Source organism: Canis lupus, chromosome 11, assembly GCF_048164855.1.
Source record: "Canis lupus baileyi chromosome 11, mCanLup2.hap1, whole genome shotgun sequence".
In the NCBI taxonomy this organism is placed as follows: Eukaryota; Metazoa; Chordata; class Mammalia; order Carnivora; family Canidae; genus Canis; species Canis lupus.
The window spans coordinates 29,283,532-29,304,155 of record NC_132848.1 but is presented as its reverse complement, the minus strand read 5'-3'; the positions used below and the strand labels follow the sequence as shown (position 1 = coordinate 29,304,155).

Here is a 20,624-nt window from a genome sequence, read left to right as displayed (position 1 = left end):
GGATCAAGTCCCACATCGGGCTCCCTACAGGGAGCCTGCTTCTCCCTCTGCCTGTGTCTCTGCATCTCTCTCTGTGTTTCTCATGAATAAATAAATAAATAAAGTCTTAAAAAAAAAAGGTGGGGGGCAGAGTCATCCAAGCAAGAGAATAATACCAACATTTATCAAGGGCTTAAGCTCTTCGTGCATTTTACTCCCATAATCCTCAAAACAAGCTAATGCAGAAGGCACTATAGTCACCCCTATTTTATTGTCTGGGAAACCGAGGCACAGAGAGGTGAAGTGATTTCCCCGAGACCCCGAGGCTGCTGAGTGGTGGACGGAAGTGCACTGGACGCCTGAGCTGGTGATGGAGATGGTCTGGGCAGCCACCCGGGGAGGGGACACAGTCCAAACGACGGACCTGTGGTGGGGGCAGGCATGGTGGGTGAGGGAGGCATCAGGGATGACCCTCGGTTTCAGGCCTGGGTGACCCAATGGAAGGTCATTCCATTTCCTGAGCGAGGGACACAGCAGGACGGGCAGGCTCGGGGCGTCTGAAGGGCTGTCAGGCCGTCTGGGTGGAGATGCCCAGGAGGTCTGGCATCTAGTAGAAGAGAGGTTGGGGCTGGTGATGTGGACCAGGGTGAAATGAGCTCTTGGGGCAAGTGGAAGTATGAGGGGTGGAGGAGCCTCACCCCTGGAGCGGGTGCCGAGGAAGAGGAGTGACAGCAGACGTTATATAGCGTTTGCTTGGTGCCAGACGTGATCCTAACCCCTTGATTTCTTATTAAAATCCTCCCAACGACAACAACAACAACAAAAATAAATAAATAAAATAAAATAAAATAAAATAAAATAAAATAAAATAAAATAAAATAAAATCCTCCCAACATACCCTGTGAGGGGGTCCATCACCTTCCCCACCTCACATCCCAACTGGCGGTGAGAGGTCTGTACGGTCTGGGTGGCCAGGGCTGTGACTGACCCAGGCCCCAGGCCCACAGTGGGGATGTGTGGAGATGCTCCGAGGGTGGCCTGGCTATGAGCCCAGGTGGAGGCATCTGCAGAAGACAGGAGGACGATGCAGGCCTGCCTCAGTTGCCCCTTCAGAATGTGGCTGGGCCAGCTCCCCTCCCCACGCCTCTGTCCTTGGCTCTGAGACAGAGGAGGCCAGCAGGGGGATGGGGCCAGTTCCACTCTCAGGACCTCTGTGGGGTCCGGTCAAAGGGGTGCAGAGCTGGAGGCCTGGATGGGGTAAGCAGCAGGGGAGCTGAATGTTCCACGGATCAGGGCCAAGGGGCTGGCACTCGGACCCTGGTAATCTTCGAGCTGGGCATTAGGGGCAGGGCCCGGGGCGTCCTGGCACAAGCTGCCCTGGCGCTCCCCGTTTCTCAGCTGTGAGGGAGGCTGCAGGGCCTGGAGCGCGGCTGCCCCACAGTGAGCACTCCGCAGTGGCGCTGATTTTGTGCCATCACTGCAGGGGGGCGGGCAGAGTCAGGGCTGCAGGCCCAGGGGAGCCCCCACCGCCCTGGGGAGGACAGACATTGTGCTGATGATGGGACATCCGGCAAAGGCTCCCGGGAAGGAGCTTGCTACTGCCAGCTTTGCAAGGTATGTGGGCACAGGGAGAGGTGGCCCCGGGCGGGGCTTCAGTTTCTGGGGACAGGTAGCAAGCAGGGTGCCAGCAGGAGCAGAAGGCTGCGCAGTGAAACTGGTGGTGCTTTGGGAAATAGTTGGTGACCTGAGGTAGCCAGCAGAGGGGCCCAGGAGGCAGCTGGGTGGGGGGAGGAGGGGCTCTGTGGGCAGCAGTGGGAACCAGGGACCAGCCAGAGCTGGGGTGTGGAGAGCAGCAGAGGGGATGTGCATGGCGTGGAGGGCTGGACAGACTGCATGGGGGGTGGGACAGGGCTAGGGACACTAGTGGGTGTGGGTGTGGCCTGAGAGGCCAAGTGTAGGACCAGGTAGGGGCGGGTGGAGCTGGAGGTCCTGAGGACACCCCCCAGCCCCACCAGATGGAGACACTTGGTTTCACGGGTCTGGAGACTGAGGTCTGTGGGTGCAGAGGAGCTGGTTGGGTCATGAACCCTCAGGGAGAGGCCGAGCTGGGAGCAGGCAGAGGGGGTCAGAGAAGGAGGTGCAACATCACAGCGGGCAGGTGGCCAGCAAAGGAGCCCAGAGACAGGGAGGGAGTCTGGGGAAGGGGTCCCATGCTACGGAGCCTTCACCAGACAGGGATCAGGGGCTGGGGGAGGAGCATTCAGCCAGGAAGTGTAGACAGCAGGTGTAGACAGGTCTTCAGGGGAGCTGGGCCGGGAAGGCAAGGAGAGATATAGGGCAGTGGCTGAAGGGGACTCGAGGATTGTGGGCTGTTCTTAGAAGAGACGCTGATGGTGCAGGGTAGGGTGGGCTAAGTGGGGGAGCGGCTCCTGGAGTGGGGGTCCTGAGCTGGATGGGGGGGACCCCAGCCTGAGGGAAGGAAGGGGATGGGATGGGGGCTGCAAAGTCATTTGCAGGCCGAGGAGGGGAGGTCAAGGGACTCCTGCCCAGTGGCCTCTCCTCTGCGATGGAGGAGGGGAGTGGAGAGGCCAGGGGTTGTGGGGGATCCTGAGGTTTGGTGTCTCCTCAGAAGGCCCTGGAAGAAGGAAGCCTTGGGAATCAGCGAGGGCGGGTGGGGCTGGGGGAGGAGCCGGCGCGGGCAGCTGGGCTGAGGGCCCCCCCCCCCTCCGGTCTAGAACAGCAGCTTCCCTCCTCCGCCTGTTCTGAGCGCTGCCATGTGCTCCTGTGCTGAGTAGCTGCGGGCCCATCATCAGGAGCTTACTTGCAGCTTTCTGGGGTGTCCCTGTCCCGGTCCTGGGCAGCTGTCCTCCCCTTGTCCAGTGTGGGAGGCGGAGTGGCTCCCAGAAGCTTCCTGGGGCCTCCAGGCACCTTCTCTCAAGCGTGGGCCGCACCAACCTTCTGCCCCACTGGCTGCCAGTCCCCAGCCTGCACACAGAAGGGCCTGGAAGCTGTTGGCCTGTGGGCTGCTTTGCTCTCGCACATTTCCAAGCACCTCCCCTTAGTCCCCGTGCCCCGTCCTGTGTGGGCTCCAAATGGACCAGACTCAGGGCAGGCTTTGCCACGGCTGTGCACCCATAGGCACTTCTCCCGGGGGAGCCTGCACCCAGAGCCCCCGTCTGCCCCCTTCTCACACAGTTTCAATACCTCGGTGCTCTGATCTCTGAGCCCAGACCAGAGTGAGAGGAAGATCATCAGAAAGGAGCACAGAGGGATCCCTGGGTGGTGCAGCGGTTTGGCGCCTGCCTTTGGCCCAGGGCACGATCCTGGAGACCCGGGATCGAATCCCACGTCGGGCTCCCGGTGCATGGATCCTGCTTCTCCCTCTGCCTGTGTCTCTGCCTCTCTCTCTCTGTCTCTCTCTGTGACTATCATAAGTAAAAAAAAAAAAAAAAAAAAAGGGAGCACAGACCGAGGGAGGGTATCAGGCAAATGAAACCAGTTGCTTAAGCTTAAAAATTTGGGGCACCTGGGTGGCCCAGTGGTGGAGCGCCTGCCTTTGGCTCAGGGCGTGATCCCGGGGTCCTGGGATCGAGTCCCATGTCGGGCTCCCCCGCAGGGAGCCTGCTTCTCCCTCTGCCTGTGTCTCTGTCTCTCTCTCTCTCTGTGTCTCATGAATAAATAAAATCTTTTTTTAAAAAATGGTGTTTAGGAAGAATTTTATATGACAAAGGAAATATTTTTGGTATAATCTTAAGTGAAAACCAAGATGTGATGAGATAATACATACGTATTCAATAAAAAGCAAAAAGGAAAAAATGACATGCTGTGAGCTCAACTTAATTTAGAATATAGGGAAAAAACCTGAAAAAAAAAAAAACAACAACACACACACACCAAAATGCTAACCTTGTTATTTCTGGGTGATGGAACTGCAAGTGATTTACACATTTTTAGTGCTTTGTCTCTTATTGTATTTCTAATAAATGCTTGCAGATTTTAAAGTTATTTGAAATGAAGGTGTGACATGTATCCTGTCTTTAAGAAGGCGTCCTATTTCTCTGGAAAATCTTCTTCTGTGAACATATAAGATCTTGGAGTATATTTATATATTTTCCAGCTGGAGGTTAGGAGCTTGGATCGGTTAGGAAGGCATTTTGACTACAAATAACAGAAAATCCAATAACATCGAGGGGGTTGCTTCTGGCCTGTAATGGAAGTCCCCGCTAGGTCATCCAGGGCTGATGTGGCTTCATGATGCTGTCGTGGATGATGCTGCAGTCAAAAGGCAGACCTGCTATTCACCCTGAACCCCTCTCTTTCAAGCTCCTGTCCCCCACACCCTACTTCCAATCTGGAACCGAGAACAGCCTATGCACACCCCGTCCCTCGCCTGCCTCACTGAAGGGGTGTCTGTGCTCGTCTAGTGGGGTCTTCCAGGTTCCACTTGGGGGACGGGACCAGGCAGCCCAGAGGGGGCCAGCCTGTGGGAGGCTGTTCATGAGGAAGTGACCTGCCCTGGGTCACACTGCTGCTCTGGGAGCTGGATGAATGAGGACAGGGGCACAATTAGAACCTGGCTCTCAGCTCTCTTCCCCACTTGAGTGACAAACTACCAGTGTAAACCTCTAACATGGCATAGCAGTCCCTGGAAGACTTGGCCCCGCTGACCTGCTTAGCCTCACCTCTCACCACTGAAATGCTGTGGTTCACACACACACTATGCTGGATTTACTCTGTGCCTTTGCTTATGCTGTTCCCCCTGCCTGGAATGCCTTTCCTTGCTGCATCCACTCTCTTTGGCCAAACTTCGGCTCACTCTTTTAGAATTGGCCCAGCATTATTTCCTGGAAGCCTCCCTGACCTCCTGGCTGGGCTAGGAGTTCCTCTTCGGACACCCATAGTACTCTGTGCTTACTGAATTTGCCACACTTTGACTTTTCTTTTCTTTTTTTTTTTTTTTAAGATTTTATTTATTTACTCATCAGAGACACACACAGAGAGAGAGGCAGAGACACAGGCAGAGGGAGAAGCAGGCTCCCTGCGGGGAGCCCGATGTGGGACTCGATCCCAGGACCCCAGGATCATGCCCTGAGCTGAAGGCAGACGCTCAGCCGCTGAGCCACCCGCGTACCCACACTTCTACTTTTCTCTTCACGTTCTGACCTCCTCCCTGCCAGCCTGTGAGCCCCTGGAGGGAGGATGCACCTGATTCACCTCAGCGTCCACCCACCCTGGGAAGGGGCACGTGTGAATGGGAAGTCCCGGGACCTGGCTGTGCCCCTGCTGCAGCTCCCGAGGAGAGCCTAGACCAGGTCGTACCCGGTTCCCATCCCAAATGTGGGATAGTTGGACTGCATCAGGTCACTTCTGAGGACGTGGTCGTTCGCCAGAGGGACAGGGTGCCTGAGATGGGGGAGAGGCAGGGGTCAGGGGGTAGGGGGTAGGTGTGACCAGCGCCCTTGGGAAAGGGGGGTGGGTGGGAAGCAGAACCGTAGAGGCCTACGTTCTGGGCCTCAGCAGCAGACCCCAGCAAAGAGGCTGGCCCGGGTCCCCATGGCAAGGAGGGTGGCCCTCAGCAGTCATCAAAGGCCAGCCTGGAAGCCTCTATAGAAGGATGGCCCAGAGCAGAGCAGGGGATCTTCCTGGGGCTGCCACTGCCAGCCCGTCAGCCCTAGCACAATGGGGTCATTAACCCCTGACCCTGGGCCTTTCTCAGCCACTTCCTCTGGAGGGCAATCCCCACCAGAAGAAGAAGGGAGGGGAAGATTTCTCTTAAGCTTTCCTCTCCAACGAGAGGCCCAGGACCCCCTGGACTGGGCTGGGGAGTCACAGCCTCGAGGACCCTTCCAGAGCTCAAGGTCCTGAATCTCTGCAGCTACCTCGGGGAATCTGGTGGTGGCTCCCTACCCTCCTCCAGCTGCGGGAGCAGACAGGGACCTGAGAGGGACACTTAGGTCAGAGATGGCTCTTTTCCACTTAATAGTACATTCAAAGGGACCTTACAGACCAGTCCCACTCGTGAAGCTCAATGCGAGGACCCTAATAAAATGTTAGCAAAACAAATCCAGCAACGGATAAAAAAGCATACATAACTCATGACCAATGGGGTTTATTCTAGAAATGCAAGTGTGGTTTAACATCTGAAAGTCTATAAATGCCATCTGTCACGTTAATAAATTAAGGGAGAAAAGTCATACGATCCTTCCGGCACTGGCAATACGTTTCAACATCTACTTATGATAAAAACGCTTTAGCAAACTGAATCGAAAGGAACTTCCTTCAACCGATAAAGATTATCTACAAAACCCAACACAAACATGGTTCTTAAAGGGACAATGGACAAAATTCCTTAAAAGTCAGGGCAAGACAAGTTTTCTCACATCCATGTGTCTATTTAATATTGTACCTGAGGTCCTAGATGGGGCGGTAAGAGATGGGGAAAAAAACCAACAACGACAAGGTATAAGGATTGGAAAGGAAGAAGCAAAGCTGGCATCATTTGCAGATGACGTGATTGTTTACAGAGAAAGCCCCAAATAATATATGAAATTAACCATGAATGGAATCTGACAGAGGTACAGGATATTTCTACATCAAATCAATATTAAAAACGAATTGCAACACGTGGATGAACCTTGAAAATCTGATGCCCAGTGAAAGAAGCCAGACACAAAAGGCCACACGTTGTATGATTCCATTTATATGAAATTTCCCAAATACAAAAATCCATAGAGAAAGTGGATTAACAGTTGTCAGGGTCTGAGGGGGCGGAGGGAGTAATGGGGAGTGACTGCTAATGGGTAAAAGCTTCTTTTTGGGGTGATGAAAATGTTCTGGAATTCATGGGGATGGCTGTACATCTTGTGCATATACTAAAAATCCACTGAACCGTACACTTCAAAATTATTAATTTTATTTATTTTTAAAAAAGATTTTATTTATTTGACAGAGAGACATGAGCAGAGGGTAGAGGCAGAGGGAGAAGCAGGCTTCCCATTGAGCAGGGAGCCAACATGGGGCTCACTCCCAGGACCCCGGGATCATGACCTGAGTGGAAAGCAGATGCTTAGCCAACTGAGCCAATCCAGGCACCCTTAAAATGATTAATTTTATTTTGTGTAAAGTCGACCTCAATAAAAAGCAATTGCATTTATAAACATCAGAGCAAGCAAAGTATCATTAAAAAAAATCTTCCACTTATGATAATAATAAAAATAGACTGTAACAAAATATTTACAGAGAAAAGCATAAAATGTTACTAAGATGCAGCCACTCTGGAAAATAGTTTGGCAGTTTCCTAAAAAAAAACTAAACATACACTTACTGTATGACCCAGAGACTGCCCTTCTTAGGCATTTGTTGCAGAGAAATATCCCCACGAAATACATACATGATTATTCATGGCAGCTTTATTTGTAATAGCTAAAAATAAGAAATAGGGGCACCTGGCTGGCTCAGTCAGCAGAACACGTGACTCTTGATTGTGGGGTCGTGAGTTTGAGCCCCGTTGGGTACTGAGCTCATTAAAAAAAGGAATCTAAATGTATCTAAATGCCCTTCAGTGATGAATGGTTAAAAAATTAGTACATCCAGACCATGGAATATCAACTCATCAATAAAAAAAGGAACTCTATTGAGATGTAGTATATATATATATATATATATATATATATATATATATATATATATATAATGGAATATCACTTAGTCACCAAAAATTTGAAATCTTACCATTTGCAATGACATGGATAGAACTAGAGGGTATTACACTAAGCGAAATAAGTCAATCAGAGAAAGGCAATTATGTGACTTCACTCCTATGTTGAATGTAAGAAACAAAACAGAGGATCATAGGGGAAGAGAGGGAAAAATAAAATAAGATGAAATCAGAGAGGGAGTCAAACCATAAGAGACTCTTAACTCTGGGAAGCAAACTGAGGGTCGCTGGAGGGGAGAGGGGTGAGAGGACAGGGTAACTGGATGACGAGCATTAAGGAGGCACGTGTGGGATGAGCACTGGGTGTTCTATGCCATTGATGAATCACTGACCTCTACCTCTGAAACTAATAATACTCTATATGCTAATTAATTGAATTCAAATAAAATTTAAACAATAAAATAAAAAAGAACACTTATCGAATAATAAATTATACAATTTTGTCATAAAAAATAAATGTGAATATGAGAAATGGCATGGCAAGTACACGGCCACAAGCAATACATGGAAACATGTAGATGAAATAATGTTAATATAAAAGAACCAAATACCAAGTGCACATGATAAAAACTACCTACGGATACACGCAGCTGGCTGGCTGGAGCTCAGGGGAATGAAGCTGCATGAAAGAAGCCTCCCTGTAAAGGTTCCACGCTGTGTGGTTCATCAACGTGAGGTTCTCAAACTGACAAAAGTAAAGAGAGGAGACCAGGAAGGGTGGAAGGGTGGGGAGAGAGAGGGAAGGTCTTTGTGGGGCTGGGACAGCTGTGTGTCAGGCTCGTGGTGGTGATTCCACGAATCCACGAGGGGAGGAAACTGCACGGCTGCACACACTCACACACACACACTCACATGTGTGTGCGAATCCACGTAAAGTGAGTGGAATCTGAACAAGGTCGGTGGATGGGTGGAAGGGCACGCACGAACTCTGTTCTGGCGGCCTCCTTCGATCTGTAACTATTCGAAAACAAAAAGTAAGATCCTCAAATTTAAAACCATCATTAGAAGACATTAAGAGGGGTTTGCCTGAAAATAAGGAATTTGGGGGAAGGGGGAGGGGCCGGGGGGGACAGGGTTATGGCTGGACATACAGTGGCCACGAGGGGTAATGGATCAAGAGTGTTTTGTTATCCTCTTCTCTCTCTTTTTGTACATTTGACATTTTCTTAATAAAAAGTAGAAGAAAGAGACCTAAGGAAGCGCAGAGAGACAGCCACTCACTTGTGCGGGGAGGTTCAATATCATCGAGTTCTTCCCCAATTCCCGTCTAGATTCAGTTCAGTCCTGATCAAACCCCCACAGGGTTTAGGTGGAGCTTGTCAAGCTGGTTCTAAAAGCGGTAAGAAAGGGCAAATCACTAAGAATAGCTGAGACACCCTCGCAGAAGGAGGGAGGGCCCTTGCCCTGCCAGATATCGAGGCGTCTCGCAGAGCTGCAGTGATCAGGCCGGTGTGGTGCGTCCTGGAGCAAAGATGGACCACCAGACGGGTGGGACGGGACAGAGAGGTGGACAGACCCCACGCATCAGGTGGGGGTGCGGCCGATCAGAGAGGAAGGGGGGAGCAGGCACATTCACATCTGTCACATGTCATCATCCTCACAGCCTTCCTGTGGGGCTGGCTTCGCCCTGAAGCACCCCGAGATCCCGTCTCACACGCGGTGGAGGCTCATAGAAGTCCAGGCTGCCCAGGGTCTTCTGGCTCTGGTCCTAGGCTCTTTCCAAAGTGGGGTCCTCCCAGGGTTCCTGCCCTGTATCTGAACCATGAGGCCCCATCCCAGACCTGCTGATTCGTAACCTCTGGGGGATGTCCTGGCATCCACATAGCTACTGACTTCCCACTTGAGCCTGGGACCTCATGGACCTAGAGACACTGAGGGAGAGAATGGCAGTGGGGGAGGGGGAGGGGAGAAGCCGAGATAGCAAAGAGCCAGCCACCCTGAGGCCAGCGGGTCTGCCAGGGGCGGGGGGAACAATTAGGCACTGTCCCTCTCCCTCCACCCCGCTAGGCTTTCATCACTGACCTAACTCTGGGGGCAGAACGCGAAGGGTGGGCGAGGGGGGAGAGGGAAGGTCAGGGGTCAGCCCATTGCATGCTAAGCAGAGCCAGGAATAGAGCTGATTTGGAGGTGGCGCCCCACGGAAGCCCACACCCCACTACTGCAAGAGGCCATTGAGTGGAGAGGAGAGAGCTGCCCTGCACCCCAAGGGCAAGGAGGTCCCAGCCTCATCAAAGCTGGGAAGGGGCTTCTGGAATGATGCAAATGGTTCTGAGCAATGCTAATCCTCTGCCTCAGCCACTGCTGCCGGAGTGGGAGGGACTCTCCTGTCCCTAGGGGAATCTGGCCTCCACAGACCCATTGCCCCCCACAGGCTGACCCACTGAACCAGTGCCCCCTTCTGTCTGGAATCCCAGATTCCTGGTGGGTCTGGGTCGCGCAGTCCCTGAGCCCTGTTCTCTGACCTTGTTTCAGATTGGGGGAGGGGAGACTCCCCCCACATCCACTGACCTGCTGCAGTAGCAGGTGGGGTCCAGCCAACTACGGATCTGACTGCTCTTCTAGGCTCCTGTGGCTGCCCTGTGCCATACAGATGGAGTCTGGGGCCCCGATCCTGAAACTGGAGGCCTCTGCTGTCCCTGACCGCTACCCAGTCTCTGAGCAGGGCTCTCCATGACACAGTTATTTATTCACTCAATAGGTATGCGTCAATGTTATGCGTGCTGGGCACTGTGCTGAGTGTTGGCATCGGGTGTGACCGGGACAGGCCAGGTTCCTGCCCGAGGGCAACTTGTAGTCCTGGGAAATGAATGGGAGAGACTCGCCAGGGGCTGTGCTCGAGCTGGTGCATAGGGAGGGCTTCCCTGAGGACCTCACCTGTGAGTAGAGACACAGAGGAAGTGAGGGAATGCTCACTTCATGGCGAAGAGGCGAAGAATGTTCCAGGCAGAGGAAGCTGCAGGGGCAAATGCCATAAGGTGGAAACATTCCAGCATGTTCCAGGAATGGCAAGAGGCCCTGGAACAGAATGTGAACAACAATGGGGAAAAGTGGGCCATGTGCTGGAGGAGCAGCCAGGGCCAGGTCTGAAGTAAGTTTATTCTGTGTATGATGGAGGGATGGTGGGGGGGTTGGAGCAGGGCAGTGTCACAGTCTGACTTAAAACCGACACGCAGGCTCTTAGGACACCCATTTTTCCCATGGAGACCAGGGCTCAGAGAGGTCAAGTGATGCTTCCAGGGTCGCATAGCTGCCACTGAGCCAATGCTCTGTTGGCGCCCTCCAATCTACAATCAGGCCCCAGCCACTGGGCTTCCCTTTGGACTTGGAGCCTCCCTCAGGCCCTGAACTGGGAAGTGTTGCCCTCCTGTGCCACTGAGCAGGCTGGAGGCTGGGTCGCCCGTCCACACGCGCCCAGCCCGGAAAGCACAGGGATCACAATGTGGGCTCCGGGTCAGACACATGTGGCTTCGGCCCCCCGCCTTACCAGTAGTGATGAACTGGGAAGAGTCTAATGGGAAACAGGGGTGGCAATAACATGTGATCTGCCCCTCCACCCCCCACACCCCCGCCACCTCACTGACCTCTTCTTATGCCACACCCTACCCCTGCTCACACCTGCCAAGGTGCCCTCTTCTCAGCACCGCCATGGGCCCCAGCACAAGGCCTGACACCTCACTGACAGCCCGCTGGCTTCAAAGGGCTCGGTGAAGGTCAAGAAACCAGGAGTGTGTGAGTTCATCAGTAGCATAGAGATTTGGATAATTTTTTTTTTTTAAGATTTTATTTATTCATGAGAGACACAGAGAGAGAGAGGCAGAGACACAGGCAGAGGGAGAAGCCGGCTCCACGTAGGGAGCCCGATGTGGGACTCGATCCCAGGACTCCAGGATCACGCCCTGGGCTGAGGGCGGCGCTAAACTGCTGCGCCACCTGATAATGGGTTTTAGAATCAAGCATAATTGCAGTAGTGTGGGCAGCTGACCCTTGGGGGGCCTTTGCGCCAAGCCCCGGGCGAAGCAGCGCCCAGTCATTAGCTCATGTAACATTACCACAGTCCCTTGAGATGGTGCTCTCCAGCCACGCGGCCGTTCCTTCTGTAAGGACGTGTCCCGCACCTCTATGTCCAGGCCACAGGCCACGTCAGGGAACAGGAAGAGCGAGGTCCCACCCAGACAGAGCTCACATGTGTGAAGAGGCAGGCAGTGAACCCATACACCAAGGATGGGCTCATTCCAGCTGGTGGTGGGCGTCATGGGTGCTGGGTGGTGGGGGAGGATGGAAAAGGTGGTGGGACCGGGGGTGTTTTAGATATGGTGGTTGGGAGAGGTGACCAGGCTCACCCATCGCCCACCAGGTACAGAGACTTGGGTCTCGCCGGCCAGCCCAGAGCTGGGCAGGTGGTCAGAGGCCGGCCAGTGGTGGCAGTGACTCGAGTGGAAAAATAGGGACTCTGTCGAGGGTTCCAGGGTTCCGGGAGGCGATTTTCCCAAAGGCCACTGGGTGGCAGCACTTCTCCAGGAATGTGGGGCCCAGGAGGCTAGCTTTCCCAGACTGAGCCTGGCAACAGAGGGTGGGTATCTGGGAGGGGACCCAGGCCCAGAGCGGAATTGGGACTTTCCCAGGGTCACACAACTTTCAGTGGCAGGGCCTGGCCAGGTGAGAGGTCGCTCGCCTGCCTGGAGCGACTCAGGAGCAGAGGGAGGGAGGAGGAGGAGGAGCAAGCTTGGAGGGTGAGAGCCAGGGCCAGCCCTGACTAGGCCCTGTGGAAGGGGGTGGATGTCCTCACCCCACTTTCGAGCCCCAGAATCCTATCCATCCTTGAGTAGGTGCTCAAAGCTCCCTGCTGAGGCCCTGCTGACACCTCTTACCCTTGCCTCTGGCAGAGGTGGCAGTTCTCCCTGTATTCCCACCCGGACTGGGATGGCTGTCACTGCCCCCACTGATTGTCACCCTGCCACATTGGGCTGTGCCTTGTACCCCTGGCTGCCCTGGGGTACAAGCTGTGCCCTCTGCTTGTGCCACCCTGCCTCTCTCAGCCTGGGGAGCACCAGCTCTTTCTTTAGGACTTAGCTGGGATGTCGTTTCCTCCAGGAAGCCTTCTCTGGGCCCACATAACATCCTGGGCTCCTCCTGGATGGCGAGACCCCTGGGGCCCAGGGATTGTTGGGAGACCTAAAATGCCCACCCGAATGTGCAAGGGCACTGTCCATTCTGAGCTTGTGACACGATGATCTGCAAACTGCAGGAGGCATTGAAACCATTCCACGGAGCTTTGTGAAAATGTAGCCTCCAAGACCTGCCCTTCCTTGGAGATTCTGATCTATTTTTGTTTGTTTGTTTGTTCTTTTTTTAAAGGGAGATAGAAGTTTACTGAACACACCACAAGGAAGCGGCAGGCAGGACAGCAGAGGAGAGGCTGTCTGCAAGGAGGCAGTAGATGGGGGCTGTGTTTAAAGTGGAAAGGTGGTGTGCCTGGATGGCTCCATTGGTTAAGCATCTGACTCTTTTTTTTTTTTTTTTTTAAGATTTTATCCACCTATTTATGAGAGACACAGAGAGAGAGAGGCAGAGACACAGGCAGAGGGAGAAGCAGGCCCCATGCAGGGAACCTGACGTGGGACTTGATCCCAGGTCTCCACTTTGGCCCTGGGCCAAAGGTGGCACTAAACCGCTGGGCCATCGGGGCTGCCCAATATCTGACTCTTGGTTTCGGCTCAGGTCATGGTTTCAGGGTTGTCGGATAGAGCCCCACATCAGGCTCTGTGCTCAGGGCGGAGTCTGCTTCAGATTCTCTTTCTCTCTCTGTCATTGTCTCTCAAATAAATAAAACTTAAAAAAAAAAAACAATATAAAGTGGAAAGGTGAGGAGGTGTGAGAACATATGGAATTTTCCCTTTTTTGGTGACTGTGCCTGGTTGTAAGGAGCCCATTGGTCAGTTAGGGCCTATGGATATTTTGAGGAGCGTTGCCTGATGGGCCTGTCTGCATTCAGACAGGGCGTCACTGTGAGCCCCTTTCTACATTCCATCTCTCAAGCCTGTTTGCCTAAGAGCGGCCTCTACATTCCCCCTGACAGACAATGACAAATCTTTGGTTTTTGGATGTAGGTCTTACCTTTGGTAGCTTCTTCTTGCTGGAATGAGGGGCGTAGAGATGTCCCCACCTTCACTGGCTGGTCTAGCAGGGGTTCTGTGCAGTTATAGACCAGAACGTGGTATTAGAGTTACGTGCTAATAGGTGGTTTGAGTGAAACTCCTTGGTGGCCAGGGCCATGGGGCTTGGGGGAGGGGACCCTCTGATGGAATGGGCTGGGATCCCTTTTGCGCCATCACTCTGTAGATGGAATTGCTGGATTCACTCAGGACACATAGGAACGTGTCTGCCCATAGATCCAGCTGGAGACTCTGATCTAATAGGTCTGAGACAGGGCCCCAGAATCTCCACGTAAGACACTTCCTGCAAGAGTATGATGCAGGGGCCCGAGCATCCTAAAGCCCTTTAGTGCACCATTGGCTCCACCTTCTGAAGCAGTTGGGCAAAATAATTGCAGTGAGGCATGGCAATAAAAACCTGTGTCATCTGTGCCGAGTGAATCACTCACGAGGTACTTTCCCACCTGCTTCTCCTTTTAATCTTTGTCTCTTTAACTACTGTCTTGGGAGGGATCATCATCCTTAATTCTACAGACAGCTGAGGCTCCCAGGCAAAGGGTGACTTGCCCAAGATCCCCCAGCTACAAAACAGCAGAGCTCAGATTGGAGCTGGGGCCTATCTAGGGTGGGAGCGGGGGCGGCAGTCTATGACAAAGCCTCCGGGTTTACAGGTTGCTGTTTGTTAAAAACCAAAATTCCAAAATTCAGGACCTACACTGAGGGTGGTGATTCCAGCCCCATGGAGGAAGCTGAGGTCATTGTCGGGAGATCAGGTCTTTATCACCCCTTCTCCCTGTCCATCCATGTCCTCCAGGGCCCAGGACACGTCCCAACTCATACCAAGCCACAGCCATCTCAAGGGCACTTACATCCACAGTCGGGGATCGTGCCAGGCTCTGCAGGAGATGCTGGTAACCTCCCTTCTTGCACTTTGTAAATACTGTGTTTTTCACAAATTGAAACTCTGTGGCAACCCTGCGCTGAGCAAATCTGCGCTGTTTTTCTGACAGCATTTGCTCCCTTTGCCTCCCAGTTTCACATTTTGTCACTCTCACGATATTTCAAAATTTTTTATTATATTTGTGATGGTGATCTGTGATCAATGATTACAATCAATGATGACTCGCTGAAAGCCCAGATAATAGTTAACATTTTCTTTTAGTAATAAACTATTTTTTAATTAAAGTATGTACGTTTTGCCTTTTTAGATGTATGCTCTTTAAAAAAATTATTTATTTATTTATTCATGAGAGATACAGAGAGAGAGTGGCAGAGACACAGGCTCCATGCTGGGAGCCCGACATGGGACTCGATCCCGGGTCTCTAGGATCACTGGGCTGAAGGCGGCGCTAAACCACTGAGCCACCCAGGCTGCACTAGATGTATGCTCTTGCCCACTTAATAGACTGCAGTTCGGTGTAAACATAACTTTTATCTGCACTAGGAAACCAAAAAGTTCATCTGATCTCTTTTCTGCCTCATCCTCCCCATCTTCCAGGCCTGGTTCTGACCCACCTCTTCCAGGCAGCCTTACCAGACAGTCTCTCCTCACAAATCTTACCCCTTTTTGTAAGTTCCAGAAACAGTTATTTGGATCATTCATTTGGTCATGAATTATGTATGGCCTTCTGAAATCCCTTCGTGGCTTCCCTGAGCCAACTCTGAGTTGATTAACTTATACATGCTTGTACATTGTCCGAGGAGGATTTCTCTCCTTCGAAACTGGGGCTTATGGGGCGCCCGGGTGGCTCAGCAGTTGAGCGTCTGCCTCAGCCCAGGGCGTGATCCTGGAGTCCCGGGATCGAGTCCCACGTCGGGCTCCCTGCGTGGAGCCTGCTTCTCTCTACCTATGTCTGCCGCTCTCTCTCTGTATCTCTCATGAATAAATAAATAAAATATTTTTTAAAAACTTTAAAAAAGAAAAGGCAGTGGGAAGGCCCCGGACTAGCTGGCACTAAGGCATTCAGGGCTAACACATTAAAGTAGACAAATACTTTCTTGCAGGAATGAATGGATAAACCTTAGGGCACCTGGGTGGCTCAGTGGTTGAGTGTCTGCCTTCGGCTCAGGGCGTGATCCCGGGGTTCCGGGATTGAGTCCCACATAGGGCTCCCTGCATGGAGCCTGCTGCTCCCTCTGCCTGTGTCTCTGCCCCTCTCTCTGTGTGTCTCTCATGAATAAATAAATAAAATCTTAAAAAAACTGGGGCTTAGGGCTCATATCTTGACAAACTCTAAACTGCTTCTCCTTAAATTCTCTTTCTGTATGAACTTTATAACCCATGGCACCTTCCAGGGGATGCCAGGAAGCCATCAATGAATGGGTGGTGTCACTGTGACAAACAAGGAAAGACAATTGGATTGTTTGGTAATGCCTATTAGTGGGAAAATATTACAAACCACTTCATCAGTGGAGGGCGTCTCCTGGGTCAACTCCTGGGTCTCCCTAGTAGCAGGGAAACCTGTCCCAGCCAATTAAGGGGGTGAGGTTTGGACCATGAATTTGAGGGGAAATAAAGGTCAAATAACTTGTTCTCTCACCAGAGTAAGCACTTCTTATCTTTCCAGGCAGAAAGTCCCTCCCGAGGTCGGGGGCAGATCTTATTCTCTGTACAAGCAGGCCCCGGAGACATGGGGCTTGGCTCCAGAACACCGCAATAAAGCAAATGTCCCAATCAGGCAGGTCAGATGGACCTCTTCATCTTGACCTTCACAAGTACCTGTTGGGAGGATCATTTTCCCCTGGTCTATGGATTTCTGAAGCTCAGAGCCAGGCAGTGACTTACCCAAGATCACCCAGTTATAAAATGGCAGAACATGGGCTTGAGCTAAGAGTCATGGGTGGAGGAGTCACAGTTCCTGTTAAAGTGTCTGGCTTTGGAGGCTGGTGTCGTTGTCTTCTTCTTCTTCTTCTTCTTCTTCTTAAAGATTTATTTATTTTGAGAGAGAGAGAGAGAGAACAAGACAGCACATGTGGGAGGGGAAGGGTCAGAGGGAGAGAGAGAATCTCAAGCAGACTTTGAGTTGAGCAAGGAGCCAGAGGCGGGGCTCTATCCCATGACCCTGAGATCATGACCTGAGTGGAAATCAAGAATCAGATGCTTAGCCAACTAAGACATCCAAGTGCCCCAGTTGCTGCTTTTTAAAATTAAAATCCTGGCCTGAACAGGGTTTGGAAGTTCCAGCCCTAGCTCTGCCACTGACTGTGAGACGAGGAGAAGCTGCTTCTCTGTGCCTGTTTCCTTACCTGCACAATGTGGCTGACAACCCATGTCCTCCTCTCACAGGGTCATGGTGAACTCTGAGGCCCTGTGAGTCACCTGAGCTGCAGAGCAGTGGGTACATGGAAAGGTCCCCGCTACTGTGGCATTCTGCACATTTACCGGGACTCCGATGGGCTTCCTAAAGAGGGGGTGCGGGGTGGGGTGGGGCTCCTTCCTCCGCCGCCCCTGGAAGGAAGCTGTGATCCTCCGTGGGCCTCAGGGGGGCTGCTCCTCAGGACTAAAGACAGAGATGAGGTGTGAGGAGTCTCTCACCAAATACCATAGAAAGCATCTGCCTCAGTGCTCTTTGTTTGCATACGGCGAAAGGGGGCACATAAAGGCAACGGCAGGTAACTTGCCCAATCTGTTAACAGAGCCACTGAATACAAGTGTGCAGGCGTTAAAGGGGCGCTGCACTAGGTGGCAGGAGTCTCAGGGTCAAGATCTTGACCTTATACCAACGGTGGGCGGCTCTGGACAAAATCTCTTCTCTTTTTTGGCAGTTTCCTGGTCGCAGACTGAGAGTAGCCTCGAAGGGTCCTTCCAGTTCGGAGGCTGACATCCTAGTAGAGGAGACTCAGCACCCTAGGCCAAGGTGCTAAAAACATGAAAAGGTTTGCATTCCACTGAACTTCGCCGGAAGCCTCCGCGCCCAAGGATGCTTCCGTTGCCACGGCAACCGCTCGGCCGGCGTGGTCCCCGGCGTCCCGCGGAGGAAGCTGGGAAGAGCCCTGCCCTCACCAAGATGGCGGCGGCCACGGGGCAGAGGGCGGGGTTGAGCGTCGTCGGCCCTTCCAGACCTTTCCTCTGTTTCCGCTTTCTCGTGCTAACGGCGAGCTTCCGTCAATACTTGGGCTCTTTTCTGGCTCTGGGAGAGCCCGGAGCCAGGGAGGGAGGGTTGTCTGCAAGAACTGGGGCCAATACCCGGGTGGTCAGGTAGGCGGGACTTCCGCGTAAAAGAGGAAGTGACGCGACAGTCGCGGCCGCCGACAGGTGGAACGGCAGGTGGCTTCAGGTGCCAGCCTGGCCTGGACCCGGCTGTGGGACCGACGCTTCCGGTGAGCGACAGAGGTGGCTCCCAAGGGCCTGGAGATCCGTGGGGCGGGCTCTGGGGTGTGAGCTCACCGCCCTGGCCTGGAACTCCCCTCTCTACCTAGTAAGAATCCCGTCCCTTCCCGCCCCCCAACCTCGGGGACTACCCCCACCGTCCAGAGGGACAGGGGAGGGTCCGGCTCCCCCCGTATCCCCCGGGTGGAGGTTGACATCTAGGCACTTCGGGTCCCTGAACCCTACGCTCTTTTCTCTCCCTGGTCCAGTTCCCCATTCCCCTGCCGAGCTGGGCAGTCAGCCAGCCCACCTCAACTCTCGGAACCATGTTTGCAGACTTGGATTATGACATCGAGGAGGATAAACTGTGAGTATTTTGTTCCTTCCAAGTCCCAGGAATGCACGAGCCCCGGGGCCTCCAGATCCCCAGACTTCCCAGCTCCACAGACCCTTGCTTCTCAGCGGGGGTTAAGTAGGTCTTGTTCTATAGTAGAAATGGACCCTGCCCTTCCAGGAGCTCACCATCTGTAGGGGGCTGCGGACACCCTAGCAGATGACAAGTCAGGGCCACGTGGGTACTAATGGAGAATGGCCTGGCTACAAGGAGAGAGCAGAGGAGCAGTCTCTTGATTGGGGTGTTCAGGGAAGGCTTCAAAAAGGAGGTGGCAGTGGAGCCAGGTTTTGAAGGTGAATGGGAGTATTGTAAACATACTTTCCTTCCCAGTATAGGTAATTAGTAGGACAGATTTTCAGAAATTGTTAGTCTCTCAACTAAAATCTGCCCTCCATCAGTCCACTGCCTGCATCCTCAGCACTTAGTATGGTGCTCGACTCACCATCAGTAGGTTGCTGGTTTGTTGAATGAATAAGTGAATGGAGGCAAATATTTACAGCAGAACATAAACAAGTGCTGGTTTATACTGAAAATTGAGAGGTAATTGAGCAGAGCAACTGAGAGATGGGTGATGGATAATTTAAGAGGAGAAGGCTTCCTGGAGCAAGTGGCCATAATGTTCCACCTGTGCCTGAGAAGGTGAGAAGGACAGAGTCTGGATCAGGCCTCAGAGGCAGGATGAAGGAGAGGGAAGGGGGAATCTGTTTTCATGGAGTGCCTGCTCTGGGCTGGACTGGTGTTAAGTGCCTTTCGTGTGCTTTCTTATAAGAATTTTCACCAAGTAGCAAGCCATTTCCATCCATACCATTTTATGGCTGAGGGAACTGAGATGCACAGAGGTGACTTACTTATCCAAGTCCTGTAGATGGTCAGTGGCAGAGCCGGGATCTGATCCTGCATCTGCAGGACTCCTAAGAGCTGCACATGTGCCAGCGCCAGACACTGTCTTTTTGGCCAATTGAGAAAAGAAAAAGCTGAGCAGCACTTGGAGCCTCTCAGGGGCTTCCTTCCTCGTCCCCTTTAAGGAATCCTCCCAGGAGATTCGGCCACATGTGCTTCTCTTTCTAGTGGAATCCCTACTGTGCCTGGGAAGGTGACCCTACAGAAGGATGCTCAGAACCTGATCGGGATCAGCATCGGAGGAGGGGCCCAGTACTGCCCCTGCCTCTATATTGTCCAGGTACTGGGTGCTTTGGAGGTGGGGGTGAGGTCCTAGAAGGGGTGAGCCACCTCCCTCCCCTGGGGCAGGCTTATTTTCCTGACTGCGGAGCTGAGGCCTGAACTCCTCAGAGAGGCCTTCCCGGGCATGCCCCTCAGTAGATGCACCCTGTTCTCTGCTGTATCAATGCGCTCCTTCCCTTCTCAGCTCCGCTCACCATCTGTAATCATGGGTTTGCCCATTCGTCGTCCTCTATCTCACTGCTAGCCAGACACCACACTGTGAGGACAGGATCTCAGCCTGCTTTTTCACTGCTGTCAGCACCAAGTACAACATGTGTCATAGGGTCAAATGCACAAAACTGTCGGCCTGGGGTACTGGTGCAAGTGGAATGTGAATTTTAGTGGAAAGTCTGCAAGTCCATGGGATGCTAGTGGCCTGGTGAACCCAAATGTAAGCCTCCCTGCTCAGCAGCGAGTTACTTGGTAAGCTCTCTGGGCCTCAGCTTCCTCATCTGGCAAGTGAGAGTGTAAAATGTGTAGGTCACTGTGAGGATTAACCAGAATGCCCCAAACATTGCCCGGCATTTAATAAATACGAAGTAGAAGATGTTGTTTTGTACCTAGCAGTTGTTCATGTCCCCGAGACACTCTGCTAGTGGTACTGAACATTTTTGTGGTTCTTGTAGATGAAGCTGCTTTGGTGACATTCTATCAGCTGTGACTCTGAGCAGTGGGGACAGTTTACTTTGTGACGGGTCAGTCACTGGTTTTTCTGTAGGCTCCAAAGGAAGCTTGCCACAGACATAAATGTGACCTGCCTTCTACTCTGTTCCCACTTTCTCAGCTCAGTAGCCATTGGTGGCAGATGGGAAACTGCTGTCTCTCTGAGAATCTTGCAAAAGAGTCACTTTT

At 52.5% G+C, this 20,624-nt stretch overlaps 1 protein-coding gene and 2 long non-coding RNA genes across 10 annotated transcripts in view; 2 read left to right on the top strand and 1 right to left on the bottom strand.

The window, feature by feature from the left end:
* Window positions 1-827: 827 nt before the first annotated feature.
* Window positions 828-6,872, top strand: LOC140642859 (uncharacterized). Its single transcript, XR_012039260.1, has 2 exons — window positions 828-1,593; window positions 4,943-6,872. It is a non-coding gene; the product is annotated as an uncharacterized lncRNA (long non-coding RNA).
* A 707-nt stretch (window positions 6,873-7,579) lies between these two features.
* Window positions 7,580-18,236, bottom strand: LOC140642857 (uncharacterized). Of its 7 annotated transcripts, none has more exons than XR_012039258.1 (5): window positions 13,811-18,236; window positions 10,205-10,711; window positions 8,918-9,026; window positions 8,549-8,653; window positions 7,580-8,381 (listed from the first exon to the last, which is right to left on the bottom strand). It is a non-coding gene; the product is annotated as an uncharacterized lncRNA (long non-coding RNA). The 7 variants fall into 7 exon arrangements; XR_012039257.1 differs by having other exon boundaries at window positions 7,580-8,653; window positions 13,811-16,923; window positions 17,095-18,236; XR_012039254.1 differs by having other exon boundaries at window positions 7,580-8,653; window positions 13,811-13,885; window positions 16,389-18,232.
* The window catches only part of PICK1 (protein interacting with PRKCA 1), a 19,009-nt gene continuing 16,247 nt past the window's right edge, over window positions 17,863-20,624 (top strand). The window contains exons 1-3 of one of the 2 annotated variants that reach the window (XM_072844016.1): window positions 17,863-18,168; window positions 18,427-18,524; window positions 19,620-19,731. In XM_072844016.1, the coding sequence (XP_072700117.1) occupies window positions 18,484-18,524; window positions 19,620-19,731 (153 nt within the window). In that variant the 5' untranslated portion in view covers window positions 17,863-18,168; window positions 18,427-18,483. Of the gene's footprint in view, window positions 18,267-18,426; window positions 18,525-19,619; window positions 19,732-20,624 lie in introns of both variants that reach the window. The other variant, XM_072844017.1, reaches the window with a different exon arrangement.